This window comes from Gymnoscopelus braueri (assembly GCF_963280865.1).
Source record: "Gymnoscopelus braueri genome assembly, chromosome: 13".
Classification (NCBI taxonomy): Eukaryota; Metazoa; Chordata; class Actinopteri; order Myctophiformes; family Myctophidae; genus Gymnoscopelus; species Gymnoscopelus braueri.
Window position 1 is genome coordinate 36936131 of NC_137615.1, and position 13182 is coordinate 36949312.

The window sequence follows — 13182 nt, forward strand, 5'->3', positions numbered from 1 at the left end:
CAAAAAAATTCATTGTGCAGATTGAGCTATTAGATAGGCAATAGTTGCAGCATATGAGTGTCATGCTCTGTACTGGAATTCATTGTCCCTATCACATAACATTTGAATAAAATAATAAAATAAAATAAAAACAATTTGGTAAATCACCAGCCATATTAAAAATAAATCAAAAATAGCAGACGTGTCACGATATACAACACAATGTGAGCATGTAGATCTGCAATTTTTTTGCTATTCGACGTACAACGATCTATATACAGTATGGCTTAAGTGTTAAAAGTCTCAATAATGAAATACTTTGTAGCTTATTGGGTGACCAGGATCGACATACAATATGGAGGGTGGCAAAAAAGTCCTTGTTTTTGTTGAGCAGGCAACCAGGCCTGGCGGAGATCTGTGCTCCGAGGAGCACACTTTTTTTAGGCAGGCATGTTGTACAATACGAAAAAGTATTATAAACCTATATTGATCCCTGGAGGGGAATTCAGGTGTCACAGCAGCAACAGAAGTGAGAATAAAGATACTGAGCCCTAACCATGGCCCTTGATATCTGCACTGGATCTCTGAATGAATGAGTGAGTGAACATAATTTTACTGTATGTACTGTGATTACCAGTCTATCAATAAAATATAAATATAATGTATATGTTACAGGGTGAATGGAGAACCAGGGAGATTGAGGAAGGCGCGTTCGTTTTTACCACCCACCCAGCAATTCTGTAGAAGCAACACTAGAAACCACAAGCCACAAGCCAAGCCAGGCTTGTGCACAAACATATATGGCTGCGACCACACACACACACACACACACACACACACACACACACACACACACACACACACACACACACACACACACACACACACACACACACACACACACACACACACACACACACACACACACACACACATTTTACCATTTACACACACACAGTGATCCATGAAAAGAACTATTCTGTCCCTATCGGTTTACAACTCAAACGGCGCTGAGTCGACTAGTAGAGCATCGGCCGGTCAGCGCGGGCACTCGCGCCTGGAGGCGCGAGGGCGCGCTTCCTCGGCCTCAAGCTCCACTAAGTCGGCGCGCCTCCGTCGTGGACAAGCGTGTGCGTGTGCACGCGTGTTCAGCGTTCCCCTAGCGTAGCTTCCTGGTTGCTATGTGGGGGGGAACAACAAAAGACAGGTCCGCGTCGGCACATCAAAGCCCCGCCTCTCCGCGTTCTCCTTCTCCTCCTCCTCGGAGGAGAAGGAGGACGGTTTATTTGAGCTCCTCCTCGCGAGCCTCACGTAATAAACCCCCGCCTCGCAGCGCCGCGTCCTCCTTCTCCTCCTCCTCCTCGCGAGCCTCGCTAATAAACCCTATCTCGAAAAGCCCCGCCTCGCCCCGAAGCCCCGTGCCTAAAAACGAGCGCTCTGTCTTCAATCTACCTGGTTCTCCATTCACCCTGTGACATATATATGAATATATAAATCAATACAGATATTTTGCTATACATTTATCCTTAACAGGCATTTGTCAAAGTTCAGCAATGTACAACCTACTAACTAGTCCATGGGTTAGTCTCACTTGTCAAAGTTAGTACAGACAGTGCAGGTCTTAAAGTTCTTATGGGGTAAAGCTTAGAAGTGGAGCCTGATGACTACTAACACAAAGGGCTGACCAAGGTGCTTTGTGGTGTGCCGAGGAGGGATGAGTCTGTGGCTGAATGTAATCATTCTTACCTGGCAGAGGAGACACATTGATCAACAAGGACGTTCACCCAAGGCAAGACGCAGCCACAGCACTCTGACCAAGCTGACAGCTATTCACACAGTGGTCAGCATGGCCAGAGTCCAATGGCCGCGCACCGCCCTGGGTGAACATCCTTGGAGACCGTGATCAACGTACGTAATCATAGAATTATTAACCTTAGAATGGAAAGCATGTGAAAGTATGCGATTCAACACTTGGGCATTTCAAACACATGCAAGTATTGTGTGAATGTTTGTTGGCCGACATGTTTAATGCTAACCCTGAAATGAGTGTACAAACTTGGCTAGTTGAGCTAGGTTGCCACTTATTTCTTTTCAGAAATACTGCCTCTCTGCTTCAGCTGGGAACCTGTAAAAAATAAATGCCTCTCTTCTGCCCTTGCATGCCCTGAGGCCACAGTGCCCTTAATGCCACAGCTGTCTCTCTGTCTCTTTCTTGTCAATATGTACTGTAGACACCAGTGTCTCTTTCTTGTCATGTAGACACTAGTGTCTTTTGTTGAGATTCTGAATTCTTAACTCCCCTGAGTCCTCATCTTTAAACCAATCCAGTAACTTTGATTAGTGCAGGGCTAAGCATGGATAAGATTGTAAATACCACAATGTATTTATTTCACTGCAGATAGTCTACATTTAAAATCCGTAACCCACAATTAATTCTTTCAATGGACTAATATTTCTTTTTATTTGATGGCCTTCCTGCCCTGGCATTTGTGCCCTAAAAAAATGGACAACACCAAAGGCCAAGTGGCCTTGCCTCAAAAATGTAGGCCTGATTACAAGGTAACATTTTGCCATTCAATACAAAAGTCACGTGGTCTGTAAATGTCATCTGCACATCCTATAGCACATCATACACAAAGGCAATTGGCATAAAAAAGGCATTTAAACATAAATAAAACATTTAATAAATAGAATAGAGGAATAAAAAGATCTACAGAATAAAGGTCTTATAGATTTTATTTAATTCAAAAAAAGGCCCCTAAAAGTTGAGATACCCAACCCTAAGTATTTAATTTCATAAGTTTCATATATAGTTTTTTAAAGGGATGGATGTATACACATATTATACTATTATACTATTAAACAGAAAATAGTGACAATGTAGGCTTCTCTAAAAAGGACAGTGCCAGGCCTACAGCATGGCCTTTGTACATTAGTGCGGAAGCTGAGCCAGGCTGCAACTTGCATACTACAGTAAAGAGCAACACAAGGGTGTCAGTGTCATTACACATGATGATGACTCTTGTGTGTGTCTTGGTGACTGAGGTGAATGGCAACGTAGCACTATCCTGGTGTCTGCCACTTCCTGATTACTCATCAAATCACCTAGGCTCAATCGTTCACACATGCCCCCACTGCAATGGAGACTGTGGATCAATGATCTGCCTCTACAGCCACCTGAAGACCCACAGATGACCAGACCCACCGACAGGAGGACAATCATACTTGTTTTGAGTGATTGCCGAGGATGATGGCATGTAGCACTATCCTGGTGCCTGCCACTTCCTGATTACTCTTTCGCCTAGGCTCTCTACGCTGTCGACTGTTTTGGTTTCTTCCGCATCTTCAAAAACCTCTGGACAAGACAATCATCTCTTTTTCAGTGAGTCTACAGTATGTAGACCTATAGGCTGGTTATGTAACAGCAAAAAAAAAGCAGAAAGCGCAGCCATGTTGCCCTGCTTGTCAAGTAGGCCTACCTCCTGTAATGTGATAGTGTGTGTGCCCTGACATCACGTGTTGGATGATGGGAGTCTGGAGTCAGTCAAAAACCATGGCAAAATAATTATAATTCTCTCCCAATAGCAGTGACAAGATTACTATAAGAATGCATTTCACAAGGTCATTGAACATTTGAAACCCTGATTCATTCACACTCACACTTCACACTGAATGGTCTCCTTACTTAAATAATGACAGAAATATATGCATACCTTTTGGATTTCTATTTTCCTCTTCAATTTCTGCCTCTAATTCATCTGTGTTTAAGTGTATGCACTTCAAATATGAATAAACATATTGATGATGCCTTATTGTATGCAATAACTGCCCGTGAACACCCAGTCCAAATTTTGTAAAAAATAAAGCAAACAATCCCTTTTGAAGAGAAGTCTACATTTTCACAATTTATGAATATGGGGGAGGACCCAAATATCAATCAAATAAACACATTTTTCAGTAAAATACTTTTTACAACCATCCATTAAAAAAAAAAGAAGTATCTAAAAAACGAAAGCCTTTCATGGAGATTTAAAAAAACGAAAGCCTTTCATGGAGATTTTTTCCAACACTATTCATGAAACGGCAAGGTTGCAGGTGAAACCGGTAAAAGGTTTTTATATTAGCGTTGTGATGGCCCAGCTATTTTAATCCTCAACCTCCAATGACTCTAAAAAAACATTATTTCTTTTCCAACTCAAACTGCCTCTTCATTTGGATGATTTAGAAGCAGAGTAATTTTAGGCAGTAATTCTTCCAGTAGTGTACTGCACAAAGTAGCTTTATTTCACATTCTGTGTGTCTGTCACTCCAACCACTGCCACAATGTTGCTCAGATCGTTGCCTCACCTTTTCAGATCTGTACGAGCAGTGCACAACAAGTGCTTCTTTCTTCATCTGACTTACAAAGAGCCACATTCATGACAGACAGAGAGAGAGACAGAGAGAGAGAGACAGAGAGACAGAGAGAGAGAGAGAGAAAAAGAGCTTCACACTTGTCCTGTTGCCTAAGTGATAAATGATCAACAAACTAGAAGAGTATGCCAACCACGTGATGTGAAGCCATGGGGAATGTATGGTAAATGTTAGAATGTGTTTGCGTCTGTGTGTGTGTGTGTGTGTGTGTGTGTGTGTGTGTGTGTGTGTGTGTGTGTGTGTGTATGCATGCGCAGCACATTTGTGTACATGCAGAATCGGGATTGTCACGCTCCATTACAATCGGGGAGTCGAGTGAGGTCGTGTTAGTGCTGGAGGGGTGGAACTACAGTAGGAAGAGGGTGGGTGGGTTGGGTGGTGGTGGGAGGGATTCCCTCTTCCTCCTTCCCTCTGGGCTCTGGGTCCCCTGTGTTGAGTGACTCAACAAACGCGTGGTGAAAAACAATTAGCTTTGCCCCCACAGGGCCCTGTGTTTAGCTGCAAGAGAAGCAGTCAGACAGGGGGAAGTGGAGCTAGCTAGGACTACTGGGCTGTGAGTGCGAGCGTGAGTGGATTTGTAAACAGGCCTAGGCTACCGCCCCAACCCCATCTCACACACGCACGCACGCACGCACACACACACACACACCAGCTTTGGTAGTGACCCTGGATGACTCGGCTGGCTGCCCAGGGACGAAGGCAGTGTCGGAACAGGAGCTGAAGGACCGTGGAGGATCAGTAAACAAAACAAATAAACAAGCTAAACACAACACGTTAAGATTAATCTCCAAACGACCTCAAAGCAGCAACACCAAGGACGGCGGCAGCCAGCGTTTTGACACCGATACGGCTCCAATGACAAACACGTTTTGATATAATAGATGTGTACCTCCCAGCACCCCCCTCCTGTGGAAGGCCCTCTCTGCCCTTCACAGAGCTGCTTTGTGGGTGGTGGGCAGCACACAATTAGCTTTGTTATAGGCTATATGTTTCTCAGCAAATACTCTGTGAAGATGGGTACGCGGCCAAGAAAGAGGTAAAGAACATGACTCTTAATCATGGAGGAGGGGTAAGCATATTATTGGAACTATCTGCCCATGCTGTGGCCTATCGGCCTCACAACTCTAGCGTCTGTGAAGAGAACACACTGGCCAGTGGCAGACAGCCTGGACAAACATGAGAGACAACCGTCACAGGAGATTTTCTGCTCTGAGTCTGGATGGAGGCCACAGTGCAGTCCTGTGCTCTCTCTCTATCGCTCTCTCGCGTATTCCATTACAACACATTATTCTTCTGAAATTATCCCAAATTACACATTGAAGCCTGTTAGAGGGAGGTTTATGGTCCCATAAAACAGCACAATGAATAACAAGGGAATGGGGTTGGTAGTTATACAGAATGTATTGACACAACATATTACGTCTTGTAGCATAAAGATTTACAGAACACTCTCAGATATTTTTGTTTATCTTTGTTTTATCTTATTTTTATTACATCCAGTATTATCATTACCTTTTAGTTACAATGTAATTGTTGTTATTAGCACAGTCTGCGGAGCATGCCACAGCATGCCGTGAGTTACATCTCACAGGTGCCTTTGAGTCCAGCAAAGTATGCTACATCTATGGAAGAAGGGGCGTTAAATTACTATCTATATATTATTCTATGGCACATAAGTATTTAAACCCAATAACACTTGGAGGCTACTTGCATAATAAACATACAGCATTGTACGCAAGACAATGTGAAACATGTTACAATGACTTCTATCACCAGCAGCTCTGCTTTTATATTTTTCTTTTTACACAAATGCCATCATATTCCTATACAACCCGTTCTCACTCCCAAGGCCTCACATTTTGCCACTCTGTCAGTAGCCCTGAAACGTCAAGTTTTGACGTGACGCCATGGCGACGTCGCATGTTGACAAAACTATGCCCTATGCACTAACCCTAACCCTAAAACTAACCCTAATCCTAACCTCACACAACTATACCTAAACCTAACCCTAACCCTAAAGTCTGGAGAGAGAAAAAAAAACACGGTGCGATACGATCACGGGAGGTTGCGGATACTAGCTAAGCTCTGCTACCAGGTTAGCCACCAAGGTAGCTGGCCAAATTGATTCAAGTAGTATTTGAAGCTCCAATATGTGCCTTGTAGTTTTTGTAGTCTAATAGTGACGCATAATGGAGTGAAAATTACAGAGCGGCAATAACTGGTGAAATGTCAGTAAGGTAAGAAAGAATATATACCGTCCAAGCCTATACACTCTGTAAAAGCGTACCCCCTAATACACAAAGAATCAAAACTATAATATTATGTTGTACTGTACTGTATGTCTGTGAGGAGGGGGCTCACCGATGCCAATGAATAATTATGAGAATAAAAGTCAGATAATTATTAGAATAATTTAGGCTCATGTGTCATGTGCAACAGAAAAGCAGTCAGCCTTTCTCAACATTAAAATGATACACATTTATTATTCACAAAGGAAAGTGGAAATAAAACCCAGCTCGTTTACAGCATTTTATTACTCAAATGGGCCATTAATTATCCATGCCCTATTTTAGTTATTTTTACCTCCTCATTTCCAAGTCCCATTCCCTCCATCACATGTGTTTCTTATAAGATGGTCTGTCACAAGGGTCCTAGGGGTTCCCGACTGCATGTCATCTGACTCTGACTATTTGCCCACACACCCCAGGATGGCCCTGCTAATCACACCAGCAACATTTGATATTAATCAGTTTCTTAAGGCCAAAATTGGCTGCTGATTCATGCTAACAATATATTAAAGCCAAGTGTTTGACTTTTTGCCACCTGCAGGAATCTAGGCATGTCTCTGAAGCCCATTAAACTATTTTGCACTTTCAAAAGCTATGAGCTGTTTCTGATTCACACTTTGATTACGCACATGTTTAAGTGCAATGGCACTATGGCAGGCTTTAAAGGCGTGAGAGTATTGAACAAAGCCATTTGTCACAGTGGAATGTAGAGAGTGCATATGATTTACCCAGGCTAGGCAGTGGGAATTTGTGTTAGTAGTTCATAGGAAAAGGTCAGCCATTATTAATGCTTAAAGTAGACTAATGCATATAGGATGTAGCTATGATGGAAAAACAAAACCTGACACCACAGAGACAACAAGACAAGAGGATTCTGTTACTGCATTGCCTATTTCCCACCTACATTTTCAGAAACATATGAAAATTGACGAGCTCATGTATAATTGCGTCCAGAGGCACGTGGGTCTGAGGTTCCAGACTAATTTGTAAATTGGTATGGCAATGTAATGAAATGGGTATTCTATATTTCTCACTAGAAGGTTAACACTTTCAGAGAGTAAACAAAAGCTCACACTGATGACCTCACACATGACATAAGTTTGTTTTGTACAGATCTTTGGCATAAAAAAATCCAAAGTTGCTACACTCACTTCCTCAGACAGTTCAAGAGGTAGTTTTTATTACAATCCGATCCTAGATATGAATACCAATGGCAACATTTAAAGTTGATCGTACAACTGAATAAAGCATTAAAGTCAGAGGATATTTTGATTAATTCGGTTTGAATTCTTCAACACCTCAACACCTCTGAGGAGTTAATAAGGTTGTTTCCAGAAGGCGTTACAGATGTGGCGTGACAGGGGCCTTATCACCAACCCTACAGCTCTGGTCTCCTGCAATGCCACCAACAGATCGACCCGCGTCCCCTCACTGGCAGTGAGTCCACAACCTACCACCAACTGTTTAGCTCTGGTCCTGAACTAAAGGACAGCTCTTTCATAAGGAGATTGAAACGTTGTTCCTGTGATATCAGTCACTGCATTGTGCTTGAGTCCAGAATAGGTAATAGATCAATTGTACAGGGAGGATGATAGGAAGGAGAGTGTGAGAGTGAATGTGTTATGGTGTGCAGTGATCAACACAAAAAGCTAAAGCAGAGCATGGTTGGTGGGGCCCCCAGCTGATAATGTAATTTTACATTACTACTGTATATGAAGATCACAATTAACCACTTTCTTTTCTCTCGTAATTTTTTTCTGCCAATAGTTTTTTACCTCCTTTTTCCTACCCAATTTGCCTCGTTAAGCCAATTAATTCCCCCCACACAGATTTTTCCTCAACGTAGTGCGAATGTGTGTGCAAAGTTTCACCGCAATTGGACGCTGCGTTCATGATTTGAAGCAGTTTGTTCAAAACGGGCCATGCACTCCTGCAAACTTTAGATGTCAATCTTAGCCAATCAGTATGGAATATGAAAAATCAAACAGCTACGTCTTGTTCACATGACTATAGAGAGCACGGACGGACGGATGGACAGGGTGCAAAACATAGTCTAGGCTAGGCCATGGCCCATGAGACAATGAGTTTTCGTTTTGCGCAACTGACAGGTAACTGTAGCCTAATAATGATTTTTGTGAGCTACCATAGTAGCCTGCCTAAACCCAAAATGAACCACCATCTCTTGTTCAATGTCTCTGGATTGTGACCTTGACCTTTGACCCTTTCGACCCGAAACCTAATCATCTCTTCAGTGCAGGTCACTGATCATTCTGACCCAGTTTCATGAAAATCCACCCACCTGTTCTCAAGTTATTCTAAGTCACACCTTGACCTCGATCTTTGACCTTTTTGACCCAAAATATCATTTATTCGGGGCTGTCTACTGATCATTCACTTCAAGTTTCATGAACCTCTGCAAATCTGTTTTCAAGTTATCTTACTAGCAAACAAGGATCACACTCAGAAGAGTGCATATCTGCAAGATTATGCCATTTCCACTTTAGATATGAGTGTGTAGTTTTCCCCTGCCCTCGAATGTGACCTTGACCATTAACCTTTTCAACCTACAGTTAATCATCTCTTTAACTGATCATTCCCATCAAGTTTTATGAAAATCCGCCTTTGAGCTATCTTGTTCACACACAAATTACAGAATTAGTTCATAATGACATCACAGATGGCACACTGTGAGATCTGTATAGACAACAGAGTATTACAGTACATCACTTGATCTAATTTTACATTAAGAATCCAACACATTAAACGTCATCTTTTTGTCTTTGTTCCTAAAATGACCAATTGTTTGGACCACCCCCCCCGGGTAGAACACCCCGGGTAGATGTTTTTTGGGAGCCTTTTGTACACTCACGTTCACACAGATGCCCATTGACCTGTACACACTTGCTCTTCCAGATCCACAAATTATGTTAATTTAAGTGTTAATGTAAGTCTGAAAGTGTACAAATTGTCCATTCTGGGTCACACACTCATGCTAACATGCATGAACACACACACATACTGTACTGGAAATACAGAGACCTTTCAACTATCCAACCTTTCATTCATCTCAGTACTACCGATTGTGTATTTGATCAGAGTCCTCTTAACAGAATGATACGGTGTCAACCTCAATAAATGAGGACAAGACCAAGCTATACTTTAGCCAGAAGAGAGGCAGACTGGCCCTTAAGCCTAATTATGGCTTGTCTTTGTCATGTTACACTGCACAGACAGTCTAATAGTCCACTGCACTGTTAACTCCTTCCAGAAAACATGCATCATACTCCTCTCCAATTTATGTGAGCAAACACAGCAAAACGTTACTACTCATGTTTTTCAGAGTCCGCCAATTTGATTACAAGACATGTTAAAGCACTGCGTCATGTACGGTCATGGTCACGGGACTGTGAGTGTTATCCTGCACCAGTGAAGAAGATACAACAGAATGAATCATATTGAGAGCAACGCCTGAGGATATGCAGGATGCTGATGATGTGTACATTTATTTGTGGTGACTCACTCACCGACAGTGAAATGTAGCACATTTTGCCGTTGGTTATCACCCTGATGAGGCAGAGAGAGGGGTGTGTATATGTCATCAAAAGTACAAAGGTTTTTATTTTTAATAATACATGAAACTCCTGCACTAATGGCTCACAGCAGAGCAGATCAAAGTTCCATCCAGGGGGTATGGAGTTCTGCTGGGCCTTCAGGCCTGCCTTGGGGCAGACACACGCCCCATGGAGAATCACCAAGCTTCTCAATTCTCTATGTCCCCAGGCGCTGTGTTACGCATGGAGCAACGTCGCTAGCTACATATCAGATAACAATGCTGATTTTGGTTAAACTATAAAACAAACCTTGCAGTGCTGAACAAATGGGAAACCTAGAGCTAACCCATGTTAGCTCTGTTCTTGGCATCAACTGTTATAGCTGGCTGTAATCTCTGCCTCAAACCAGACATCAGAGGGAACTAGAAAAAGTGTTCCTCGGAGCACAGGTCTCCGCCAGGTCAGGTAGGTTATTGTGGGCCAGCAATATTCAGAATTCGCCAATCAGGATAGTATATGAAAAATCGGACATATCTGTCTTGATCACATGACTATAGAGATAATGTGTACCGATTTGTGTGATGTTTGGACAAAATCTGTAAGAGTAATATAAAAAAAAGGGTTTTGCAAAAAGCGGCTTCCTGGTGGCGCTATAAAATGACAATATGAAAAGGGTGGCATTTCTTCCTTGGCCTAGTGGGAATGTGCATGCAAGTATCACGGCAATCGGACACTGCGTTCATGATTTCACATATTTTGTTCAAAACAAGAACTCAAGGCTAAATGACTTGCAGTGATCAATGAATATAACTGCCTCTATGGCAGAAGCCTTCATTCAGAGTCATTTCTGTTCCTTTAGCACTCGCATGACTGAGCTTTCTTGCCTACCTCCACTTACTGGCTGGGTTCAAATGAGTGTAGCAGAAGAATTAAAGCCTATAAACTCTCATAATCTGGGCTCAAACGTAAACAAAATAGTTTAACTATGTATATAAAATGCCTTAACAAAAGAAAAATCACACCCAGTGTGAAGTGGGCGGTGTGGTCATCACAGTGGTCATCATAGTGATGGGGAAAAAAAAGTGCATAATCCTATTTATAGGTTATTAATGTCATCATGTGTCTCGCTAGCCAATCACAGTGCTGAATAGAGTCAGCCAATAGAGTCAGCCAATCACAGTACAGGAAAGTGGGCCAAGTGGGCCAATCACAGTGCAGGAAACTAATACTAATGAGGTGTCCCAACCCCACTTATAGGGGCGGCTACACCGCCCAAAAACTGTGTTTAGAGGCAGATTTGATTAAAATAAGTATATGATCTTAAAGGGGTAGTTCACCCCCCAAATAACTTTTTTTCTATTGATTACTGACCATCTGGAGCCTTGAATTCATAGATATTTTTTTGTTTTTGTCACATTCCTAAGCCAATAATTTGATTATAATAAATGTGTCCCCATTGATTCCGGTAGGAGACACAAATGCATTTGTGTCTCCTACCGGAATCAATGGGGCTAAATTTATTATAATCAAATAATAAAGGAAGGAATGCGACAAAAACAAAAAAATATCCATGAATTCAAGGCTCCATGGGGTGAGTAATCAATAGAAAAAAAGTTATTTGGGGGGTGAACTACCCCTTTAAGGCACAATTCAGGTTCAGCAGAGGCTGTGAGAGGAACTTTTTACAACACCCTGGGAAGCCTTTATTTGTGATAAAACAGGTAAGACTAGCCAAGCACCAAAATAAAATAGATTAGGGGAAAACAAAAGATAGAATAAAATACAGAGCGGTGGCCCTAGAAGTCTGCACTGGATCTCTGAATGAGAGTCTGCCAATAAATATAAATGTACAGTGAACTAAATTAATCTACAGTATCACTATGCATATATCGCCAGTGAATGTTTAGAATTAATATTTGTGCAGTCTATGTACAATGTATAATATGTACATTGTAGATGCACAAAAAAATAAATCATAAATTGAATGAATACATGTACTGTATAGACAATAAATATAATAATGTATATATGTACCGTTTATCAACAGTGAATGTGAGAATTCATATACAATGTCAACAGACCTTCACCAGTGACTGAATATCTGAATGAATATACAATCTTTGCGAGGCCATTCTTTCTGCTCCATTGCAAGGCCACTCTGCCACATCTATTGACAGCCAAATTTGTATTTGTGTTGGTAGCCTACATAACTCTGTAGATAGAAAAGTATTTGCCACTATCTGTAAGTTCTACAGTACTTACTTTGATAGCCGCCAACAGACATACAGTACTGACTGGCCTTGCACGGGAGCAAGAAGAATGACCATGTAGTTAACCCCTTCCTACACAGGCTGAGCAGACTGACATGGACCTGGTGGAGCCTTACCTTCCCCGGGGCTTTGATCTTGTTGTTGTTGTTGCTGCAAGAAGACAGGTTGACGTCCTCATGGACACGGTCCAGTAGCCAGAGGAGAAACTCCAGTGCATCGTGTTGGGAGTTGCCACGGAACTGGAACCATACTTGGACACTATAGTCTAGACAGGAAGAGAAAGTAAAGCTTATGTAAAGTAATGTAGCTTGGCATCATATCATATACTGTATTTATTTACTAGCTATAGTTTTAAGAGCATGTGTAGAGTGTAGTGTAAAAATGCACCCTGTGAGTGAGCGCATTTTAATGAGCAAGGAAAGAGGTTTAATCCAGTAACGTACTGTTGACAATGTTTGGGCTACATACAGTATACAGTATGCTAATTTCAGTGGCAGAAGCAAATAGCACAGGCAGAGACTTTAAAATGCATGAATAACTTAAGGCTAACCAGATAATCCCACAAACATCTTTTTGCTTCCAACTTAAAAACAAAATGGTATTAATACACTTCTAAATCTGACAGCTAGTTATGCTGTAATGTACAATAGCTGGGTAGCTGAACAACATTGCTTTGCTCTT

The 13182-nt window shown here is 41.8% G+C and overlaps 1 protein-coding gene across 1 annotated transcript in view; it reads right to left on the bottom strand.

Annotated features, from left to right (window-relative positions):
- usp43b (ubiquitin specific peptidase 43b) overlaps positions 1-13182 on the bottom strand; it is a 116736-nt gene that overhangs the window by 96942 nt on the left and 6612 nt on the right. Inside the window, 2 exon segments of the mRNA XM_080446887.1 lie at positions 12618-12745; positions 12748-12766. Coding sequence (XP_080303013.1) covers positions 12618-12745; positions 12748-12766 — 147 coding nt within the window.